This window comes from Acanthaster planci, linkage group LG19, assembly GCF_054643075.1.
Source record: "Acanthaster planci isolate LZ-2023a linkage group LG19, COTS_SCS, whole genome shotgun sequence".
Lineage (NCBI taxonomy): Eukaryota > Metazoa > Echinodermata > Asteroidea > Valvatida > Acanthasteridae > Acanthaster > Acanthaster planci.
In genome coordinates, this window is record NC_141795.1 from 8,308,135 (window position 1) to 8,331,762 (window position 23,628).

At 42.1% G+C, this 23,628-nt stretch overlaps 2 protein-coding genes across 5 annotated transcripts in view; one reads left to right on the top strand and one right to left on the bottom strand.

Annotated features, from left to right (window-relative positions):
* The window catches only part of LOC110977571 (netrin receptor UNC5C-like), a 121,736-nt gene extending 99,321 nt beyond the window's left edge, over nucleotides 1–22,415 (top strand). For 2 of the 4 annotated variants that reach the window (XM_022231808.2, XM_022231807.2), the window contains 14 exons: nucleotides 887–1,108; nucleotides 1,829–1,948; nucleotides 7,027–7,305; nucleotides 8,792–8,959; nucleotides 9,603–9,764; nucleotides 10,018–10,119; nucleotides 10,985–11,131; nucleotides 11,851–12,516; nucleotides 13,358–13,626; nucleotides 14,614–14,850; nucleotides 15,817–15,963; nucleotides 16,649–16,819; nucleotides 17,309–17,505; nucleotides 18,253–22,415. In XM_022231808.2, coding sequence (XP_022087500.1) covers nucleotides 887–1,108; nucleotides 1,829–1,948; nucleotides 7,027–7,305; nucleotides 8,792–8,959; nucleotides 9,603–9,764; nucleotides 10,018–10,119; nucleotides 10,985–11,131; nucleotides 11,851–12,516; nucleotides 13,358–13,626; nucleotides 14,614–14,850; nucleotides 15,817–15,963; nucleotides 16,649–16,819; nucleotides 17,309–17,505; nucleotides 18,253–18,424 — 3,059 coding nt within the window. In that variant the 3' untranslated portion in view covers nucleotides 18,425–22,415. The remainder of the gene's footprint in view (nucleotides 1–886; nucleotides 1,109–1,828; nucleotides 1,949–7,026; nucleotides 7,306–8,791; nucleotides 8,960–9,602; nucleotides 9,765–10,017; nucleotides 10,120–10,984; nucleotides 11,132–11,850; nucleotides 12,517–13,357; nucleotides 13,627–14,613; nucleotides 14,851–15,816; nucleotides 15,964–16,648; nucleotides 16,820–17,308; nucleotides 17,506–18,252) is intronic. The other 2 variants (XM_022231809.2, XM_087129770.1) reach the window with 2 other exon arrangements.
* LOC110984473 (carbohydrate sulfotransferase 5-like) overlaps nucleotides 1–23,628 on the bottom strand; it is a 253,387-nt gene that overhangs the window by 201,392 nt on the left and 28,367 nt on the right. The gene's annotated exons all lie outside the window — the stretch shown is intronic.

Here is a 23,628-nt window from a genome sequence, read left to right on the forward strand (position 1 = left end):
TTTGCAAAAGGCAGAGCCTGGCACGCTAACAATCTGGTTGTGTTTTCTTGCGAAAATGTGTTATTAAATGATTGCCAATGAGTTTTGTTGAGTGACAAATCTGGGGCAAATGCCGCCATAGTCTAGTTTTTCACACACTGTTTGCATTCAGAGTTTTCTTGCACTTTTTAAGATGACACAAGTTCACTTGAAAACACTGAACCTAATGAACTTAGATTTTAATAACAGATTGAAAGGGGTTCATTTCTGAACCGAGTTCCTCTATTTTTCAAAATTTCACCTCCTGTTAGTGGCTGTTTTTTTTTAATCTGAGTACAGTGTTACTTTAAGTCCATTGGAATCTAAAGCTCAAAATGGGTGAAGTTTGTATATTAAATTAGCCGCATTCAAGTCTGGTGTCCAGAGCACAGTCTATGCCTTCATTGGTTGTAAATATGAGAGGCACATGCCAACAGCGGGCCATTTTGGTCATAGCCTACCACTGCTCAGACCTTGAAATGTAGGTCTAAGGTTAAGACTGGGCTAGAGCTGGAGCCATAGTCATTTCAAAACTTGAGTTTGAGGTTTCTTCTTCAATTGTTGAGGTTAATTTTTTTATTATTTTTTTCTTGTTTGGATTGGTCAAGATAAAAGTACTTGAGTGAAGAGATGAAAGATATTTTGACCCAAAATTTGAAGTTGTTTCAATCTAAGACAGGGAACAGCTGAGCTGTGTCTGATAAAGATATTGATTGAAAAATTCTTCCAAAATCCCACCCCCACCATCCACTTTAACGTTCACCAATTGATGCATCACATATATATCATGTGTTTCACCAAGTTTAAGTGTCAGTTTCTTGTAACCATTTTCATAAAACCACTGTACTTTTCTCATTCTACTCAATAGGAGCTCTGCCAGCAACTGGTCCTCCTGCTGTTCTTCCAGTTTTTTCTGAGGAGCCTCAAGATGCCTACATCATCAAGAACCGGCCGGTCACCCTCTCCTGCCGGGCCCAGCCCGTCTTCCAGCTCTACTTCCAGTGCAACGGAGAGTGGATGGCAGCTGAGCGGCTGGAGCACCACGAAACCTTTGATGACATCGAAGAGCAGCTCATGATCATCAGCATATGTAAGAGCAAGGGGTTCGGTTTTCATGGATCAGCTCAGCACAGGAACCTGCTAAGCGTTAAAAAGTCTGTTTGGCAGAAACCGGTTGCCAGTCAAAATATGTACAATACATGTTGCCTCTGACTGGCTTCCCACTGATTGTTGCTTAACATGCAAATTTTCTAAAGTAGAAAGTAAGCCCAGTGGAGCCCTAGGCCCTATGGAGGGTCCTTTTTGAAAACCTGGTATCACATGGCTTTTACTCTGAACTCTGAACCATTCGTAAGTAGTTACTAATTAATGTAGACCCAAATCAGCTTCCATTCTTGGCTTTGAATCATGTATTGTACCGTTCAGTGGTCCCAGGACTTGACACAAGCTTTTTATTGCCAGCAGCAACAAACCGAGGAATCTTTCCTCTTCTTTTAGAGGGAGGGTTAAATGTTAAACTTGCATGTATTGATAAAGTCTGTCAGCATTTCTCTCTTTTTTTCTACAAATTTTCTGGGTCTTTCTAACATGGATACTTTTAAGGAAATTGGATTGGAGGTTAGAGCTGAGGTTTGTTGAAACCACCTATGTATATTTGATCCAAAGTGTTTCATGTATTTTTAAGGACAATGGAAGAATCCAGAAGGGGTCCGTTTGTGGTCGAATACTAGCAAAGATGTTTCACTGACAGGTGTTCCGTTGTTTCCCTGCCAGTGTGCTAATAGAAGTATATGTTTTCTTGTTGCCATAGCAATCACCAAAGAAGATGTGGAGCAGTACTTTGGCAACGAGGACTACAGTTGCCAGTGTGTTGGATGGAGTGACACAAACACACACGCGACGAGTAGTAAGGGATACGTGCGCATAGCAAGTGAGTGAACACCTGGTGCTTCGGCTGAAGACCACTAAAATTGACCCATGGCAGATTTTTAGTCGGCTGTGCCCAGTAGACTGCCCTGTGGAAATTTTGTGCCCCGAGTTTTGTTTGTCTCAGATTTTGCATTTAGTGTAATATTTTAATTGGACAATATTGTAAAGCTTCATTGACATGATTCTAACGTAATTGTTCCGGGGGCTCTCTGCCTACACTGTTAAGGCCGGTTTATATTCACTCGAAAGGGAACAGCAATGTGATTTTGTGATGTCTGGCCAAATATGTGTGCCCCAAATTTTGCTGCAGGTGTTCACTGACGTCAAATTTGCCTCGCTTTCGTGTTCAGCTGAAGTACGAACTGGCCTTAACCCTGGGCATTCGTTGAACTGTCGTGCAGAACTAGATATTCTGAATTAATTTGAGGGCTCCTTTTCATATCAAATGGACCGTTTGGTGGAAGTTAATTTTGAAGCGATTACATGTACTTCTGTCAAACACAAGATTGCTGGTTGAGGCCGATGCTCTGTGTAAAATCTTCATGTAGCAATTTTTAAATATAATGATTGTGTTACATTTTATTGTGAAAAAAATGTTTCACTGAACAAATACTTTAAGTATAACATTGAAGGTGTCAGTGTGTATTCTTCAATCTTACAGAATAAAGTGTACAGAAATTGAATAAAGATCCACTAGATGAAATTGTTAAAAAAAAAAAGTATGACTGGTTTCAGAATTTTGTTTCAAATCTGATCATACATGAGATTTTGGTTTGATCAAATTCAAAATGAGAAATGTTTTCATGAAAAGTTTTCCAAGTCTAAAAATTGCCCACTTGAGCATTTGAGGGTGAACTCGCAATGCCTTCAACAGCTTCAAACAGCTGAAAAAAAATTCCATGCAACAAGCCTGGACACTCCAGAAACTGTCTTCACTTTTGCCATAAACCAACAGTGTCCTTTCCCCACCCTGTTATTACTGTGTACGGACATTTCACATGAATCCCAGATCCATAAGAGTGCACACGAGGGGCCACCTAATCAAAACTGATCTTGCTGGCCCTTTTGTGCTCCCCTTGTGCCTTGAATATTGGTCTCACTCAGAAATGTGCCCGATGTAAAGACCCCCCCCCTTTTTATCAGTTTTTCAAGCAGCTCTCCATTTTTTCTCCCCAAGGAGGTGCCACAGTCAACAGCATTCGTTCAATGGACAGTGGATTACTGTCACTTTGTGTTAATTGAAAACAGTGTCTATTTCGGGCGCTGTTTGTACGGGCGGGTCCGGTTACCCCGTTTTGGCCACATTGGCACTGAGGAAGAGAACAATGGTCCTCCAGTGGCGCAGTTCAATTAGGCAGCGAATACTGGGAAAAGTGATACGCGGGTCGGAGCATTGGCCCACTCCATTTCCTCGGTTACCATAACAATGGGCTTCCACGAGATAGCCAATCCTGGCCCACTCCATCCCACCCCCCCTGAATTTGTAATCTGAAACGCAACTTGGATTTTTTTCTTTGATTGGGCGGAAGGGACTTGACTGCACAATGATGACGGTGCGGGCCTGCTTGGAGTGAACTCACTGTTGGACGAGTTTGTTTGTAGGCCTAGGAGGGGCGGGCGAGAGCGGGTAATCCGTGTCTTAATGATCCTCGGCGACCACCTTCTCAAACTGAAATTAGTGGGCAGGATGAATAGCGTCCGAGTCAGGGGAAATATTTGAACAAGTGTATTCCGTGAGTCACTGGCTGTACAGGAGTGAGTTGCAGGGTCTCGGGGTAGGCACGCGCGAGTAAATAAACACTGTCGTGATTGGGCCTTGAACATGGGGAGTTTTTTCGGGAAAGAGAATCTGTTAATTAAGTTTCAGAGCCTTCAGAGACCGAGAACGTGGACCCATTGTTCTCCATGTTGATGTAGGGTCAGGGATTGTTTGGAGGGATCTCTCAGTGGATCTTGGAGGCTGTGCCGCAGCCTTGAGAGTGAGTCTTTAGGCCTGCCCCACAGGTTCCTTGTAGCCTGACATTGTTGAATCGTGTTAGGGCCCCAAGCTCATCTCTGGTTTAAAGGGTGCAGGGAAGCAAAAATGACAGCAGGGCAAGTTGTTCTCATAGATCTGATATAACGGTGAGAGCCCAACCTTCCAAGTACCATGGATTGTCCCATTGCTTTTCTTTGCACTTTCCACAATGCACGATTCAAATCGAAAACAAGAAACAGGAAAACCAAAGAACCAAACAAACCTTCTCTTTGTGTCGTCGTTTGCAGCTTTGAGTTTTCTCGTTGTTCTGTGACTTAATACATTACTGTGGATTAATGTTTACTTGTTTACAGAGAGGTTGGGGGGTTAGAACTCAAGACTTTTACGCCTTCTATTTTTACCACTTTGTGAAATAGCCCCACAGATAAGCAGTTGAGGTAAATCAACATCACCTGAAACAGAAATGGAACTGATTCACCTTTTCCCCTTGTCAGGGTGCGGGTTTTTTTTTACATCACAGGTTCTATCCCTCACAAACCCTTTGCATCCATTTTTTTATTCTGCTCGTAAGTTCAAGAGGTCTCTAATTTCCTTAGTTCAACATGCCACCCACATTGAATTGCATTTGGGCTGTGATTCGGAGAGGCAGAAAATATATATATATATATCCCCGAGTATGTCTTTTCCATTTCCCTTCTCCTTCTTGAGACACTTCATGCCTCATTACACCAGCGTAGCCAGACCCAATTATCACAGCGCGGTCAAGAAAGACACACTTTCTGATCATTTATTCATTGCGTTGGTTATAAATTGATGCTTTGACATTTAGCTTTACGCACAAGGCAGAGCACTGCAATTTATCTGTTTGCTATTGTGCATCTCTCTGCAAAGGATTGGAGTGTATTGAGGAGTGTTGCTGCGTGTCACACGCCAATCTGAGAAGCTCATGTTATGTGGATGACACAGTCATCTCCATGTTGATAGTGTTCAGATGCACTCAACAGTTGGGTTTTGCGTAGCCTGTCACCCTCTGAAGGTGCCAAGGGTTGACCAGCGGGGAATTGGAAATCATAGGAATCTTTCCATGATTTTTCAGGGTTGGAAGTGGGAGTAGGTTGGGAGGGGGATCTAAGCCAGGTGTGATGGGTCATGACAAAGTTGGAGTAATACTACGGGAAATAATCATTTAGTTCATCATGTACCAAGATTTTTTGTTTTGCAGCCAGCCAACAATTGATCTTTAAAATAAGAAAAATCTGTAAAATTCCTTATTACTCTTCTGCATCTCCATGCAGGAGAGGTTACAGCCACTAGGCCTATTTCTTGGACGTTTGTGTGGCCAATAACAGCATTATATTTGCCTTTGAAATCTTAATGACCTGTCTACAGCTCAGTGCTTTTTGCCTGAGGCTTCAAAGCTGACATTGAAGGATGATTTGTTCGGATCATTTGACTGTCTGACCAGTCTTGCATTACAGCAAATGAATGACCCCCTTGTTTTGCATTCAGACAGTGGACATGAGGGGTATCCATAGGAACATAAAAAACCAAAAGAAAGTCTCTTAAAGTCCTGTCAGCCCGAACAAAAAAATTTCAGAGGGAAGTGATGAATAAATCTATGCATGTTTGATGAAAAAAATTCTTTTTAGAGTTGACTGATCTGTGTAAAAAAGATTTGATGACTCAGCATTCATGTACACGTTCATGTACATTCCTTGAATGTGTTGAGACTTGTCAAAAGTGTTCACAAAGTTCTGATGTGTTTTTAGGGGTTCAAAATTAAAGTAGCACAATGCCAAAAATTTCCAATATAACGAGCTTGGTTTCTCTGAACACCTCACCTGAAATATTTCTCATCAATACATTCTGAGCAACTGCAAGCTGTGAATTGTCTCAAAGTTAAGTGACCTGTTTGCCTTGCCAAGCAAACATTTTTGTCATCAGGGAATTCCTGTGTGTAAAAGATGTTTGAAATCGCCTTTAATAAGTCTTGTCAAATTTGTCACACCAATAACTCCGTGCTCATTTGGTAGAAGTTCTGAAAGTAGCAAGTGTGAAGCATCGTGGCAAAATATTTATTCTTGCAGTTTGAGAAAGGTTAGGCCAAATTATAATTTTTGTAGGTGGTTGGTTAGAAAAGACATGCATGGGAATAACCTCCATTGTTATGCCCTTTCAGCTCTGCTCTCTTGTCATATGTTCAATAGCGTCACATTCATGTCAGCCCCTAACAAAAATCCCAGACTCTGTCTCAAAATGTCCATTTTGTGTAATCTTGTTCCCCCAAGCCTGGAGGTCACGTTGGTGACCTTTCCTAAGTGGATTGAGTTCACCAGAGCAAAGAAGCAAATAATGCAGTGAAGCACTGTTTTGTCTTTGAACAAGAAGCCTTGTAAGGTAACTCAGAAAGGACATCACATTTATGCATTACAGATAGTCAGCTCTTCTCAAGACAGAGTGAAATTTGATGATGCTGCAAAAAGCATGGACAATGAAAGTTTGAACGAACTACAACATGGATGATCCTTCAAAAATGGGATTTACAACATTTTAAAAACATGGGAGTGGAAACAAACTCCAATACATATGGCTTAAAAATCAGAGCTTTTAAGATCAGTAAAGGAGAAGGCCGCTATGCCCAATGGGATAAGTTTGATTGTTTTGAGTTGGCTAGACCAACAATCACTGAATCTTTGTCTAATTCTCCTGCCTGGATGATTCTGAATTTGAAGGTGAATTCTGAATCAGTATCCAAAGATTTGAATCACATGACAAACTTGCCGATTGTTGGGTGTCATTGGATATGGTTGGTGTCATGTTGAAATAGTGTTCTCCATGGAAACACTAAGTTGAATAAGAAACACTACACACCGTTGTAGTGTATGCAGCCTGTCTAATGTGTATATTCAACTAGTCTAATGTCAGACAATGATGTAATGTTTACGTGGGCCATGTCTTTATGTGATTACATGCCTCATAACTGTAATGTTCAGCCGAGCTGGAACTCGGTGCATAGTGTTTGTTTGCTCCAAAGTCTCAATGGCACATCATTCGAACACAACGGCAGTTGATCTACCTTCCCCCCTCCCTTCTTTTAACAGGTCTCAAGAGACTGTTTGAGCAAGAGCCCCTCGGTCAGCGAGTTCAGCCACAGCAATCAATCCACCTTTTGTGTCGTCCACCTCACGGGGTCCCCGAGCCAGAAGTGTACTGGGAGAAGAATGGCGTGCGCATCGACACGTCAGACGTGCACTACCTGCAGACCCAGGAGGGCCTGATATTAAACCAGATCAGGCTGGAGGACAACGGGAATTACACGTGTGTCGCAGAGAACATAGCAGCGAGACGGGAGAGTGAGCCCGCCCAGGTGATCGTCTATGGTAAGAAGATTCAATCCTGTGTCCATCCTGTAACATAATTTCCAAAAGCATATCTGTCCCTCCTGGCATTAGAAGAGCAGGCACACAACAGAATACTATTGGCTGTGGCTGCTTGTGATAGTGATTTACATTAGTTAATTAAGATGGCATTACTGGCTCTTCTAGTTCCAGAGTGTCAGGTCAGTCTGTAAATACCCAAGTGAAGAAGGGACCATTTGTGTCAAACATTCCTTTTTCCAAGATCGCAGGGAAAGCAACCAAACAGTTGGCTCACTTTGGAAAGAGCTCAGGTCATGTCTGAGAAATTCAGAAAATTCATGCTCATTTTTATTCAAAATGAGTTTGTTTCACACGGATCCTAATCAAAAATCAGTGACCTCGTGCGGGTTCACTGACACCAAGTACTGCCTGTTTGGACCAGTTTCGGGATCACTGATCAAGATCCAGATCCAGTCTGAAACAAGTGGGCCCAATGTTCATTTGATTTCTGAAGTGTACTGATGAAATAGAGCTCTGGCCGCTCAAGCCATCTGTCAAATCTGACAAGCCTGGTAGTGTGATACTTATAAACAGACATTCAAGTAATGCACACAGACATGTGTCTGAACTGATTTGATCATGTGGGGCCATATTGAACTGTCTTTCCCCTCTCCTCGGCAAATCTTTGGCTCTGTTTCGGTGACCTGCCCTGTAACAAATCACCCGTGCTTTCCAGTCCCTCCCTTGGAACCTGCCCAGGCAAACAGGTGGTTGGTCAGTTCAGTCTGCACAGTCATCCATCTCACTTTGGAGAGAGTTGTTTGTCAGCACTCAGCACCTGTGGAAATATTTCATCCCATTATCTGCGGATTGACGGCAAAGCCCAGTGTGTGTCCCCCAAGAAAATATCACAAATCCCTCCAGTCCTGAACTTTTCTTTTAGGGAATCTTTTTTTGTGTGTGGGGGGAGGGCGGGAGGACACAGTAGTGATACCAGTGGGAACTACAGGTCCATGAAAATCCCTGCTTTGCAAGACTGGTGGAATCATTTTTTTTTGTCTGAAGGCTCTTCCTTGACAAGTGACAGATTTAATTCTTGTTGCGATGATATAAAAACCATTCAGTTGAATCTACTTATGAAATATTAATTGAAGATCATTCGAGTAGGTTCACAACAATTCCATTTTATTTTTTTCATTTTGTAGAGCTGCTTAAGCATTTACAAATTTTTGATTTAATACTTTGAAAACTTTTCTTAAAAACTTGAGGCTTCCTTTAAAATGAATGAATGCGGACATGTATAGAAAAGGGGGGGAAGTTCACTTTTCCATTGGCAGCACCACAAACAGAAAGGGGAACGGTTTGTTGGTCAAAACATAATCCGTGAACTTACAAGGTTTGTGATTTAAGAAGTTTTGAAGTTGTACTGAATAGGCAAAGGTGTGTTAACCCCATAACATTACTGTAAAATTGCTTGAAACACAAGCTCCCATTTTTCCTTACTCAGTGGACGGAGGTTGGACATCGTGGAGTCGTTGGACAGAGTGCGACGTCACCTGCGGCACGGGACTGCGAGAGCGCCGGCGTTTGTGCACCAATCCACCGCGGAGGAATGGCGGCCAGCCCTGCCCCGGCCAAGATGTGCAGACCATCTCATGCACCGAGGATTGCCCAGGTATGGAGTTGCAGTCAGTGTTACTGGGCACTCCTGTGAGTCACAGAAAAACCAGGACCTAAAGATCTTTCTTTTGCAGCATTGCACTGTTTTAATTAAGGCTGAGTACTAAACCAAATTAATCCACCAAGTTTGACAAACTGTTACATAAGTATTAAAATAATAAGTAGTCTACTGACTGCTAAATGAGTTTGACTCATTTCAGCTTTGACAAAGCAAATGTACATTTCGTGGTAAAAGTTGTTGCCAACCAGGGGTGAACTCTTGGCAAACTTTGGACACACATTTGCGGTCATTGTTTGCCAACAGAAGAAAGGTTTGTATGCCGGGGTTTTGGTAGTTCCTATTGCATATCTACAACAGTCAACAGAGAAGGTTAATAACCATGCATCTGCCAGTAGAGGGCAGCATGCACCAGTAACGTGTGTTGTTTTTATGTTTCTGTATGAAAAGATTTTGTAAAATCGATGGCCTATATACCTTGGATGAGAGATCTCTATTCTCATTGATGGGACAATATGTCAGTCATAATATATAACAAAACTGGCATTACAGCCTAAAAAGTAATTTTAACTCAGAATTCTGCAGTCTTTACGCTAAAGTAGAGCATAAAATACCGTTTTTTTCCTTTTTTTTTGGTCAGTAAATGGAGAGTGGGGGAGGTGGTCTGATTGGTCGACATGTAGTAGTCACTGTCAGCAAGTTCGGAGTCGTAATTGTGATGATCCGCCCCCCAGCAATGGCGGCCAAGACTGCTTTGGCGAAAATATTGAGAGGAGGAACTGCTCTGGCGGGCGCTGCCCAAGTAAATACTAGTACTTTGATTTCTAGAACTAGGTTTGAGTTTTACCAATATTGCTAAATTGTAGTTGATTTTGCCACTTTCATACTAAAGCCCATCTACATGTAGACACATCATGCACTATTGATACAAATCTTAATATAGTTAACGGAGTACACCATTGCACAGCAGAGAAGAGAATTCACCATAATCCATATCTTGTTCAGTAAGACCAAGAACCAGATCCGATATCAGGCTTCATGTCGTTCCTTTGTAGATATGAAAGCTTCCCCAACCACCGTTAATCCACCAGTCGCAGCCATGGGGACAGACAACGGAAAGGGTCCACCAGTTGCTGCTAACGATGAGGACCCAAAAGGTAGATGCTGATTGGACGATTATAGAAACAAAAGAACAAATGTGCCCTGGAAACTAGGTTCACGATTTGATTTTGAACGGCTTTTTTAATTTCCGTAGAAATTACCTCAAGCATTCAAATCAAAATATATAAAAAGGTGATTTGAAGGGTTTCCTTTTTCCTGACATTATATCGTGGCATTTTTTTTATTTGAGAGGTGTCATTCAGAATCTGAACTGTTTGGCAGGATTTTTTGGTCAAATCTTTATTCTTCTTTATTGAGAAGTGTGACGAGTGACATTGTGACCCGGAATGAGATTTTACAAATGAAATTCAGGCTTTGATCCCAATTTGAAATTTTCTTCCATTGTAATTAATTTAGCTGGGATTTCTTCCTGAGGGTTTGATAGAGGTGATGTGATTTTGGAAATTTCTTAATTAATTCAGACATGCAATCAGGAGTCCATTAGAGTGCAGGATTGGATGATGTCATTTTTGATGTGCGTTTGTTATTGCCATCTAAAGCCACATGTGGCCTAGTGGTTAGGGTTTGTAACTCCTGATCAGTCAGGGGGGTCCGGGGTTCGATTCCAGAGATTAGCCTGTGCAGTAACTTCTGACAAATCGCTCTGTGACCCCTCCTTGCCTCTCTCATATCAGGCGTATAAATGAATGCCTGTTAGGGCATAGTTGGTTTCTGCAGATGTTTGACCAACGATTTCACCTGAGCATCAAGCTATGTATATGTACTCCTGGGAAGGCGAGATGGTTATAGGAATCTTTATACACCAGGTGAGCAGGGGTAGTAGTGATGTTTGCATCATGAGCATCATTATTGATAGATGTGTTTTTTTTTATAAGTACATATTATTATTCTCTTTTCCAGTGAAAGATTCCAGTGAGGATCAAATCCCACTCTACATTGGCGTAGCTGTGGCAGTGTTGGTCTTTCTCTGCGTCTTTGTCTTCATTATTGTCTGCATAGTCACACGCCGGAAAAGGCAAGGGTCCGGCTTCACAGCATCAACCAGAGGTAAGGCAGTAGGAAGTGCTGTAGTCAAGACCGTCACAAGACCAGACACAAGACCGGACACAAGACCAGACGCAAGTACCTTTGTGGTAGTTTATGTGAATTGGTCTTACATGGTCTTGTGATGGTTTGAAGAGGTTTTGACTATACTATCAGTTGGAGCTTCTACAGATGGTCGGTTTTCCGAATCACGACTTTGTCTCTGGCCGTGGCTTGCAGCATCAGTTTCCCAATTTTAGACCCCAAGCTAAGATCGCCCCCAGCTTAACACGGGTCCATTCTCAGCCACAAGTTTTGCCATCTGAAAGCAAACTTTGGAGTATTTTCAAACTTTACCAACATTTAACAACTTTAGAGGATTTTAAATTGAAAAAGTCAGAGGGCCCAACATTTTGATTCCCAGCAGAATCTTACCAACAGCAAAATGACAATTATTGACAATGACAATAATGACAATGATAGACAAACATGTAGGCAAGTACTCAAGCAAGCATGGAAGAAAATGGTTTTAGAAAAATTAGGCCCAGGCTGGAGACAAAGGCAAGATTTGGAATTTCTAGACTCTGAATGAAATGATGAGAGCCAGTGAGACCATTTCTTAGAAGGCTTTCCCAGTCAGTGGGCAAAACTGCAGCCACAACTTTCCTGACCCAGCCCCAAGATGTCTGAAAAATACCAGCATGCTCATTCCCGGCCTTTCTTGGTTAACGTTGCTGTCCTAGATGAGTGTAATATGGCGATGTTGTCTGTCCAGCCCGATTTGACTCAGTCAGCACCTCACACCATGTGCACTCATGTCACCCTCCCCAACCACAACCCAGAAAAGGTCCAGATGACAGAGAAGATCCAGATGACGCCCTCGCCCGTCTTCCCCACCGAGGCCTACTACGAAGATCCCAAGGACATCAAGCCCAATGGCATGGTGGTGACATACCTGGGCAAGAATGGCGTCATGACACACCTGAACGATTACTCGTCGGACTCGTCGAACTACGCCGTGCCGAATGGTACCCCAATCGTCGATCCCTCCATGCATCAGTACATCCCACTCGTTGGGCCCACGCAAGAGTGCTGCCGTCAGGCCCTCCACAACCGCCCCCCGCTGGACTTGCCATGCCGCAACATGGCCCACGCTCCATCGCCACAGCAGCGGTGCACGGAGCCCGACGGCGAGGACAGCACCACAGCATTTCACGAGTGCCGGCTGCGTGACTCCGCTGTGCACTCGTCGGAGGAGGAGAGCATCTCGCCTGGCTCACCCTACGGGTCAGATCAGGGCAGGGCGCCCTCTATTGTCAGTGCGGGGATCCCGTCTCATATAGACTCGCACTGTATGTCCTGGGGAATGGTGAGCCATCGTGGCGGCAGACTAGTCATACCCGATGCAGGTGAGGTTACGATATTGTTTTCAGGGAGACCCGCTGTTTCGAAAATAATGAATCTGCGTATCGTTCCCACACAAGCCGTATTTTGAGTTTTAGTTTGTGTTGGAAAGAGCATGTTGATTTCTTGGATATGATGTATCATTCAGTTTGATATCCAGATAAACAGTTTGTTGGGGCAAAAAGATTGAGGGGTCCCACTGGTTTACACCCTGCAAGATTTTTTTTCAGAGGCCCTTAACTCCTCAGTGGACTCAGCAAATTCTGTCTCATTACACAGAGCCAGTCACAAATTGACTTACAGGGATGGCATGAGTGCAGGATTTGCTGTTGATGATTGCAATAGCCTCCAGTTTTTTAGAATCATAAAAATCTCTTGTTGCTTTGTCAGTTTGTGTGGTTTATGACAATCGTGCTGTTACTGATCTCATTATTATAATTCATAAATTTTTTAAAAAAGAGTTTTGAAGAGAAGACAGTTGAAATTATAACTGGTACCATTAACTTGAATTCTGCTTTCTGTTTTTAAGCTTCTTTGTTTATGAAGTATGATTAATAGAGGTTGTGTGTGGCAGCCATTTCTTGGGTAAGTGCTTTTGTTCCACAGGGATACACATGAGTAGGCCTTATGCACTATCTGTCTGTAACAAAAGCAGTTACCAGGAAGATGGCAGTATGACCTAATTTTCACTTTTGCATGGATATCTCTATAAGAAAGTCTTTACAGTCTTCCACTAGGTTTCCAACAAATAATCTATATTCATGAATACCATGTGACTGTGTTGAAGCCAATCAGGAGAAAAAAATGAACCAGTTTTCATTTTTTTTGTTGGAATGTCCTCGGCAGGGATCAGCATGTTCATACCTGAAGGGGCCCTCCCCAAAGGTCACTCCGAGGACCTCTACATTGCGGTCAGCCGGGACGTCAACGACCGTCCCCGGGTCAGCGGCAAGCAGACCATCCTCAGCCCTGTGGTCATCTGCGGGCCACCGGGCTTGACCTTCGCCAAGCCCGTCATCATCAGCACGCCGCACTGCGCCAACGGCATGAGAGGGGACTGGAGGTGCTCTGTGTACAGCAACATTTGCCGGTCGGGCGAGAAGCAAGCTTGGGAGGTGGGTCCCTTTTTACATCATTGCATTTTTTTAAAGGGTCCAGGTTTTCCTCATGAATATGGAAAGTGACATTAGCATAAAACCCCAAAAGGCATCAGAACATCTTTAAAGAAGCCATGCAATGCAGTCGTTTTACTACAGTCCTTATGTTTCAATTAACCTTATGTTCAAAATATATCTTGCCGGTTTAAAAGATATTTTGGAGTCTTTCTTGTTTTTCATGCTGAAAATGTGAAATTCCATGTTTCATGAGTAAAACTGTGATGTCATTCCAAGGAGAAAAGCGCATCAATGTTGCATTGATATGTAACCCCAAAAGGATGTCAAATTTGTTTTCCCGCATTGAAGAAGAGTACAAAGTTGTGCTGAATGCAGTGGTTAATTTTCGGTCAGAGTCCAGGACCAAAAGTACCTCGAAGTTTACGATTTCAAAAAATAAAACAGAGGGGCAAAGTCTAAGATTTGAGTTCCATCCTCTTTAGAATGAAGAGTGAACTATACTTGTGCATGTATTCTGAGAAGGTGTGCATGTCTTCTTTATTGTGTCAGCAATTTTAAGACATCACTTCAAAGTATGTGGCTGTACTTTGGTTCATTGCTGTAAATGCTTGCAAACCACATGTCACTTTCCTGAAAGAAATAATGCCAGCTTATAAAATACTGGTATACTTTATAAGTTTCCCAAGGTCTTTTTTTCTAGATACCAAATCATCCAAACTTTGACTGACATCCTTCTTCTAAACAGCACTGTCGCCAGCCTTGGACATTAAGGAGTGGGGCAGTACCATTTAACCGGGGGGCGCATCATAAGAACAGCAGATAATTTTAAGGCTAATGGTTTTTTTTTATCTGATGGGGAGCATAGCTGCTTTTGGAAGGGGGGCTGGTCCTCCAGGCCCCCTTTTACCAATAGGTCTGCCAACTAAAATAGATCTGAAGGGTTCACAGCGAGTCTGGTTCATAATGGTGCACCCGTCCCTCTTTCAGAAAATCCTGACAGTTGGCGAGGAGACCATCAACACACCCATCTTCTGCCAAGTGGACAAGAGGCAGTGCTCCATCGTGACGGACCAGCTCAGCTGGTTCGCCTTCGTGGGGGAGTCACTGCCCAGCCAGGCTGCCAGCAAAGTGCTGAAGATTGCCGTGTTTGGGCCCGTCCTGCGAGCCATGATGGACTACAGTGTCAAGGTCTACATCATGGAGGACACACCTGATACTTTGGAGGTGAGATGGAGCATTTTTATGGTCCTGTCGAACTTTTCTTGTCGGCCATAGTGGAGCATATTTTGCTCTCAGGGTCATCTGTGGAAAAGAAAAAACTGCTGTAACTGAAACAGCAGTTTGAGACATGGGAGACAAACCTTTACAGCTTTTGTTTTGAGGAGAACTCTTTGTCTCTGACACATACGGAATCCGCACAATCTCTCTGAGTAGCAGACAGGAAGATACTCAAGTTTTTGATGGAGCAGAGAATACTGTCTGAAGTAAGGCCAAAAATATAGTCAGTCTCTGGTCAGTGGGCGCATTGATTTTGAGCGTGCTCGTCAAATTTTTTTTTTCATTTTTTTCACAAATTTCAAAACAGTGCCCTCTATTTCTGCACTACCTGAATGTTTGCGAGTAGAGTGATTCCCAGCCACAAGTCCACAAGTCAGAAGGGCAGTTTGTTTAAGGAACCAGATTAATTCGTGTGAAGCTCATACCCGGTGATAGATTCAGTACGACTTTGTAATGTTGATGTTGAACACAAACAGTAGACCATGGGTAGGTTACAAGATGTGCTACTACTAGCCTTTGCTCTTTGATCAAATATGCCAGTCGTTTTCGCGTCCATTGCCAGTGTTAAAAAGACAACTCCATCCCCCCCCAAAAAAAAACCACATCGCCGCATCAATTCTGGACTTTTGGTCTAACCAGAGACCAGGTATTGTTTTTTGTTGGCCTAATACCATTAAATGCCACTAGCAGAATGTTGTGTAAGTTTGCAACTACCGTAGATCTCCAGCCTCTTGTTTGCAACTGTCTTTGGAGATGGCTAAGTTAGAGGCCGTGAAACTCGCAGCTGGAACTCAAACATCACACTAGAAACTAGAAATCACATTAACTTAATTCCTGAACATTACACTTCTGGCTAGACAGTGTAAGATTTGCTATTAAATATCATTGTTTTCTCATCCCACTGTCTTGCAGAATGTGATTCAGATTGAGCAGAGGCTAGGCGGCCGACTGCTGCACAGACCCAAGCAGCTGCACTTCACGGACACCGGCCACAACCTGCGGCTGTCCATCGAGGACATTATGTCAGGCTGGCAGTGCAAAGTTGCCTCAAACTTCCAGGTAAAAAAATTTCCGCCTTTGGCCTATTTTCCTTTGGCAGAAAATCTCGCCCAACCAATTTACATGCTCAGTGAGAATTAACAAGATACGAGTCACTTGTACATGTACATGCCTTGAGTGTTAGGCCTGTATCCAGTTTTTCTGACCAAATTATTCTCTGTGCTGAGTAAACTTTAGAGCTCTTTGAAATGCGTCCAATGTCTTGTCTGGCCGCCTAACCCGAGGATAGGTAAAAACACGGACAGCCAGTTTTTGCTCAGACAAAAATTTACTGACCCACTTTTTTTTTAATGAATCTGTAACACTGATAAACATTATCAAATATTGATTACTTCTTCTGGTGTAGGAAAATTACCCTCTTGAGGTGATCCTTGGAGAATTTGCCTTGGGAAATTGGAATACTCGATGGATTGTAAGCCCACATGGGTTTCATAAGGAATTCGGGGGGGGGAGCACTGATAAACCATCAACAGTAGAGGGGGTTATTATTTTTGAACATTTATATGAAAATTGTCATTTTTCTTTTTTTTGGGGGGGGGAGCATGCATTGCACGATTGAAATAGTCACTGATCACAGGTAAAGTTTTCAAGTGAAAAACAGTACATGATCTGAAGGTACTTTTGCCATGAGTTTGAAGTAAGGTCTTTGATAACTTTTGCAGTTTCGTGATGTGTTATCTTGCAGGAAATCCCTTTCTATCACATTTGGAGTGGAGCGTCCAACACTTTGCACTGTGCCTTCACCCTAGGAAGGGTCGACCCCACTGTCTCTATGGTGAGATGTCGCATCGAGGTCATGCAGGGGTCGTCCCCGAACACGAGGCAGGTCATCGAGATATCTCGATGTGTGGACGACGTAAGTCACGTCAAGATAGCTAGTTATAGCTTGTGTTCAGGCATTCTTTCAAACCTCTTACCTATGGTATTGTTTTGGGTGGACAATTTCAATTTTGTTTTCAAAATAGGCAAGATTGAGCGGCCAGCCTTTGATACGCTACCATCAATTACAAAGGCTGATTCATAGGAGCCTTTTGAAGAGTATATATACACTTCTCATTGCAACCTCATTTTGTCAAAACTTGTGGGCGTGCCCATGGAGTAGTATTTTTGCTACCACGTCAGGCTGTGTACTGTGGCCAAACTTAAGTCTGGATTACTTAACAGATTTCGTGTTTGTATACAAACAAATGGAGGATTACCATTGTCAGATGTCAACCGGAGATGCGTTGGGGCATGCTTGATGTTAAAAACCATTAGCCACACCTGTGTATGCTGAAAGCTAGATTATGTTTACACGGCCTCCATAGCAAAGGGGTTTAATTTGCCCTCTATCTGTCTTTGGCAGATATCCTGCGACCATAGTCACTCGGATCCAGACGTGGCCAACTGCAGCTCCAGTTATGGCTCCATGACCCTGGAGGCCCCCAACAAGGCTTTTCGCCTGTCCCGGCCCTTCCGCTCCCAGCTCTGTACCTTGCTGGACCCACCCAGGAGCCGAGGGAATGACTGGAGGATGCTGGCCTCCAAACTGGGTGTGGATGGGTAAGTTAGACACCTTGCAAAATGACCGATCCTGCCAGTTTCCGCCCACTGTGCACATTTGCATTGAGCACGTGCTTTTCTCCAGCACGACACTGCCCATTGCAGCCGCATGGGTCATATATACTTGCACATGTCAAACTTCTGTGCTCCTGTGTCGGACATAACTCATAGCTGTGATTGGTCAGAAGATCAGGAGGTGGAGCTTAATGGATTGGTCTGCTACCTGAATGTAACAGATCAGCATTACATTGTACTTAGTGGCAAAAGCAAGATTAAGACATGGTTTTCAGAACATAACAGCCTGATCATTCTAATCCAAGTACATCCTAACACTGCAAGGTCTCATTTTTTAAGAGTACCTCACCAGCAGCCGATTTCAATGAAGTTTATTTTCCTGCAATACGTGTACATCATTTCTTGTTGAGATGTATGGACTCTGCATTATAAAAAGTTCAACAAGCGAAGGGGTTTTGTTTTTTCCACGAATGATATCTTGTCCAACATCGAGCATGGGTAGCTCATCTTTATGCTAATCGATGAGGTCTGCACATGGGCAATCCAAAGATTGGCCACACCTCTTTTCAACCAACACATAGTAGTTGTGTACAGACCTACACTAGTCGTGGTAGATTTAAATAAAGATTGGCCACACCTCTTTTCAACCAACAGATAGTAGTTGTGTACAGACCTACACTAGTCGTGGTAGATTTAAATATTCACACAATATTCTTCTTTGTACTGTCACAGCTACATTAACTACTTTGCTATCAAGCCAAGCCCCACTGACCAAATCCTAGACCTGTGGGAGGCAAGGCACCGGGAGGAAGGTGCTGTCTTGGACCTGGCCCGAGTCCTGCAGGAGATGGGTCGGCAGGATGCACTGGCTGTGGTGGAGAAGCAGCTAGGCGCGTGGATGTAAAATAAACTTATGGAGGAGCTGCAGGTGCAAGGAACACCTGCAGGTACCAGATGGAAACAGGTGCACAACACCTGTATGTGCTGAGGGGGAATGCAAGCAACACCTGCAGGTGCCAGAGGAAATATGTGTGGAGGCCTGTTGGTGCATTGCCATCTACAGGTGCTGAGTGAGAATGCATAGAATATCTATGTAAGTGAACACCTGCAGGTGTTCTGCCAGAATGCTTGAAACTCCTACAGGTGCTTGAACAGCTATGTAGAGAATGCTATGGACACCTTGAGATGCATAAACACCTGCCGGTTCTTGGACCAACTGTAACTCTATCTGTGCCTGGAACTTGAACAGGTGCTGGGAGCATGCACAGGTGCTGTGAGCACCTGAAGATGAGTAGACACCTGCAGATCCTCGGACCAGTTCAAACTTTACATGCACCTAAACTTGCACAGGTGCTTGGAACATGTGCAGGTGCTTGAAACACCTTTTGTTTTATGTTTTTGGCATCAGCGAATGTATGCCTTGATTACAATAACATGAATTTGAATGTTAAGTTGAGTCTATTTCCATTTTTCACTCCAACTGAGCTCACTAAAAGGCTTTGATGGAAAAAAATTGAGCAAAATGCTGCCATGACATGCCTTTCATTACGTTGAAAATATCTGTAGAAAAGATAGATTTTTGGTGTTCAAATACATTTTATTTTCCCTTTACTGTCAACCTGATATGTGATTTGTCTTTTAAAGTTGCTTTGATTGGTTTAATATTAGTTACTTGGTGTGGGTATGTGTAATTTATTTTGCAACTTTTGTATAATTCTTTAACTGCTGGGCTAAACTATCAGAATATGGACCTTTAAGCATGTAAAGTCTGGCCGTCTTGTAGTGGACTTTTCTCCCCTATGGATTGATGGCTATTTCAGTGTGCTCAGTGGGCTGATAATAGGGGCAAGGGTGATTTGGTTGGTGTTGACAAGAACCTTTTATGTCCACTGCGAAAATGATATGCAGTATCCCAAATCTTCTCTCATTGATTTAGGTGTGTGGTCTCACCATGTGTTGAGCTTGAGACCTTGACAACTGCACCTTCTCCTTTGACACTTCCAAGTTATGATTTGGCAATGTTGTGTATCCAGCCGGGGCAAATTCCCCCCGCCCCTTTTTGTAAGGAATCAATAGTGCCAGCATTTCAGAAACTGCTCCCACTTTTTTTCGGGAGAGGATTCTTTTACAGATGAAAAAACTGAACAATCGTTTTATATAACTTCCCACTTTGAACCCCTCCCCTCCGAGCTGTGGCCTGAATACGGCACTGATTCGGCCTACCACTTCCTCGGATCGGCCTCTGGTCTTGTAGATGTTGTCATACTGACAGCCAAATTTGAGTATAAACATCTATCCAGCTGTCTGATTGTAGAGCAATTATCCCAAAGGCCACATGATATCTGGAACATTTGCTGCCATGTTCTGTGATTATGTGTGCCCGTGAGCAAAGCATCTGTAATCATCCCTGAGTGCGTTCTTTTTTTTCACCGTAGTAAAAGCAGTCACGAGTAACACATTTTTAGGATAATTATTAGTTATCTGTGATATAGAGTCATGGCTTTTAACACTATGCAACTCAAGCCGTGTACAGTATTTGTGAATATGTACATAGTCGGAGCAATCGTGTTTAACAATCGGAAATCCTGCACGGAAGCAAACAATGTCAGTTGGACAAGCTGACCAACAAAAAGTGGTCCTTACGAAAAAGTGAATGAATATGATTGTAAGAGTTGATTTTTTTTTAAGGAGTGATATTTGGAAAGTGTAAGTTGTATGATTTTTTCTTGACTGATCATGTATTTTAATCTTCGTGTAATCTTTAATCAAAAATCAAGATTTGCAAGTCTTACGAGCTTCCCTTCAATTGGTTGAATATGTAAGAAAATGATTTTTTTTTTCATTTTTAATTATGCTGACCGAACAAAAGTATAAATAGTTGTAAATATATATTTGATTGGAAATTTCTAATGTGTAGAACTAGTTCTTTACCGAACAAAATGCGAATAGCTCCCTTAAAATATGGTAGAAATGATGAGTGATTTTTCTCTCTGTAAGTAAATCTTAATAAGTACTATTTTTATATATGATGCTTCTTGTAACCATGGTTAAATGAACTAGTGTTTTTCCTTGTAAAAAAAAATCTTGAAAAAGTTGTTTGCAGTCTCTGCAAGTAAAAAAGTGTCGACGATGGTGTAGGACAGACGTTTTGCCTTTGTGTTTTTTTTTTCTGACTGTCTGTAAGGGTCGATGAATGAGCCCCATTAGATGGAAATCGGCGTCGTGCATGATCGAGAAGGGGGCACGTTTGCATACAGCAAGCACGATTATTATGCGATCATTTGTCAAAAAGGGAAGATTTTTCGTGAGTGTCATTTCAAGAATGTTTCCAATTCTGTGAAAATAGAACTACTAAGTAACATTGCTTGGCGAGCGAGCAATGTTTGGATGTGCAACTTATCTGTGGATAAAAGGTGTGGGTGATTTATCTGTTTATTTTTAAAATTCTGCTTATCGCTCTTGAACGATTTCCAATGTTGGTTGTGTAATATTTTGCACTTTTGTAAATGGTTGTTTTTCAACTGGAACGTGGACACATTTTCGTTTGTTCTGTTATACGAGCTGGTGTTGAATTTCTCACAACTCCTTGACTTGAATCGGTTGTATAAAAATTAATGTACGCAGCAAACCATAAAGCAGATTTTTTTTGCATATACATGTAATGTATAAATTTAATTAAAAATACAAATACGTAATATCTTTAAGATTGCTTCTATTGTTTCCACTGTCGGAGAGGTTTTCATCCAAAGCCCTTCTCTTGCTTTGACCAAAAATATTTGAAAGTTTTGATATTGAATAGTCTTTTTCCCAGGAGTTTATTCCCGTAAGTAAGTCGATTTGTCCCCAAATTTAAAAAAAGGAAGATTGCGTCGAAATACAATGTGTGTGATGGTCTTCATCGGGAGTGTTTTCCTGTTTCACGTTTTTCTTTTCCAAGTTTTCCATCTTTGACCTGTAAATAGTTGTCAAAATCGATCATAAAGGAACGTAATCTAATATAATAGCCCAGTCGAGGGATTACAGGGCCGCAATCTTGCAGGCCAGTACTTTTGTTCGAGAGGGTATGCACAAAGGAGGTTTCCGTGTCGAACAAAAAACTGCCCTGCAAGATGTCTACCACGTAAAGCCTCTATACGTTTTCTTAATTAAGTTGCCCGAGGCCGAGGGAAACCAGAACTTTCCTATACATGTACTTATATCCTCGTAAGCTTTATTGTGATACTGGATTAGAATTTTAGTATTGTTTTGCTTGTTTAATTCTGAAGTATATATCTAAAAACTTGCTTAAGAAAATTGTTTGATTTAAAAGAGGTTTTTGTCCAGTTAAAGAACTTTGTCATGCAGGCAGCATTATTCTTGCTTTGTTTTTGTGCATAAATACAATTGCATGTGAGCTTGTTTTTTGGCAAAAAGTACGCTTCGAAGAAGTTATTTTGTACATTGGAGAATGCGTATGTTATGGATATCAGCATTATACATAATGAATATTGATGACCCTGGGATGGCTCAATTGCCACAGCAGTATGCATCATCTTGACACGTAACCGTTATTTATTGTGATGGAGGGGTCCGAGTAATTTTATGAAACCGATTTTCTGTTGTACTGAGTGAAACCATAAATATTTTGATCACAGTGTCATGGATAATAATAATGTCAGCACCTTGCAGTTTTGTTTACATTTCCATTAATACAAGGAAAATCAGAATCTAGATAAAAAAGAATAAAGGTATTGTTTTGGCATAATCATAAATTGGATGTTTTGAATAACATTACTCGCAATAATCTTCAATATGGTTATGTATGAATATTCATGACTAATGACTGATACTGTCAGGCCTGTACATAATGTGAATGAGACGTTTGAAGAAATAAAATACCGAAATGTTCAACCGTGGGTCCGACTTCTTGTGGTGTTATTTCATTAGCCATAAGTTGTGACCAGAAGAAGTCAAGGAAATCCAAATAGTTGGCTATTAAAGCTCCATATTTGTCATTTGACTACATAACAGAACTACACGGCAAACCTTAGGAACTGTATAAAATTCCTACAAAATTAGTGGAAACAGATTTTTGACTCAAAAGTTGCAAGCAGTCAACCTTGGATAAACCATGATATTTTAATAACAGGAACCAACTTTTAGATCAACTCCTTTTGGAATTAAAAGTGACAACTCTGGTCAAAGTTCATGGGTATCATCCTTTATTCTGCTTTATTGCAAGGAGGAAAAACAAATCAACAAAATCAAAGTGGGATAAAATTTACAGATGCAGAGCAATCTATTTTTAAAGTACTCAGACCATTATTACAATGTTGGCATATTTGAAAGACCAACAAATGCAAAAAATTTGTGGAAGGGCTCAATTCGATAGATTGCGAGAATTGTCAATATCAGTCCAGGTACTCGGTGTCGATGCAAGAGTCCGCAGGGTACTTGTGGCAATCTTGGCAGCGAAGGAACATCAGTCTCCGCCAATGTCTACGCCTAGTCAGGAAAGGTGACAGCCTCCACTAAAACCCCAGTCCAGACGTTCTCTAAGTTTTCCGTGTGAAAGTCCTGGTCTCCCTGGATTGTCAAGGTTTGGTGCAGGGTCCAGGGGGCACTCGGTCCTCGACACAAACCCGAAGTCCTCCGGTACGAGTGGGCCTATCCCACTAGTGTGGCACGGACCCTATGCATGTCGCTCCCAGGGGGTGAGGGTCTGTGCCACACTGGTGGGGCTAGAGCGGGCCCAGGTGGCTACTTTGGGTACCTGTAACGCAGGCTGGATTAATATTTCTCTCAAACAGAGAGCCCTAAAACAGAATTCCTTTCAGACGGTCTAAAGAACAAACCTGATGGAACAGGCCACTTTGGGGCCGTCCATATGGAGCACCATCGGGGCCAAAATTAATATTTTACAAAATGAACGTTTCAAACAAAAAAGCAAAGCACAAAATTCAAATTAAAAAAATACATAAACAAAGAACATCGAAGTTGTAAACAGGTAAATTAAAAAAGAACAAAAATGAATTTGAAAAAGATAAATGAAAAACGAGTAACCCAAAATGGATCACAGCTGTGAATCCTATTTTGCCAATAGCTTTTGTGAAATAAACCACAAAAACC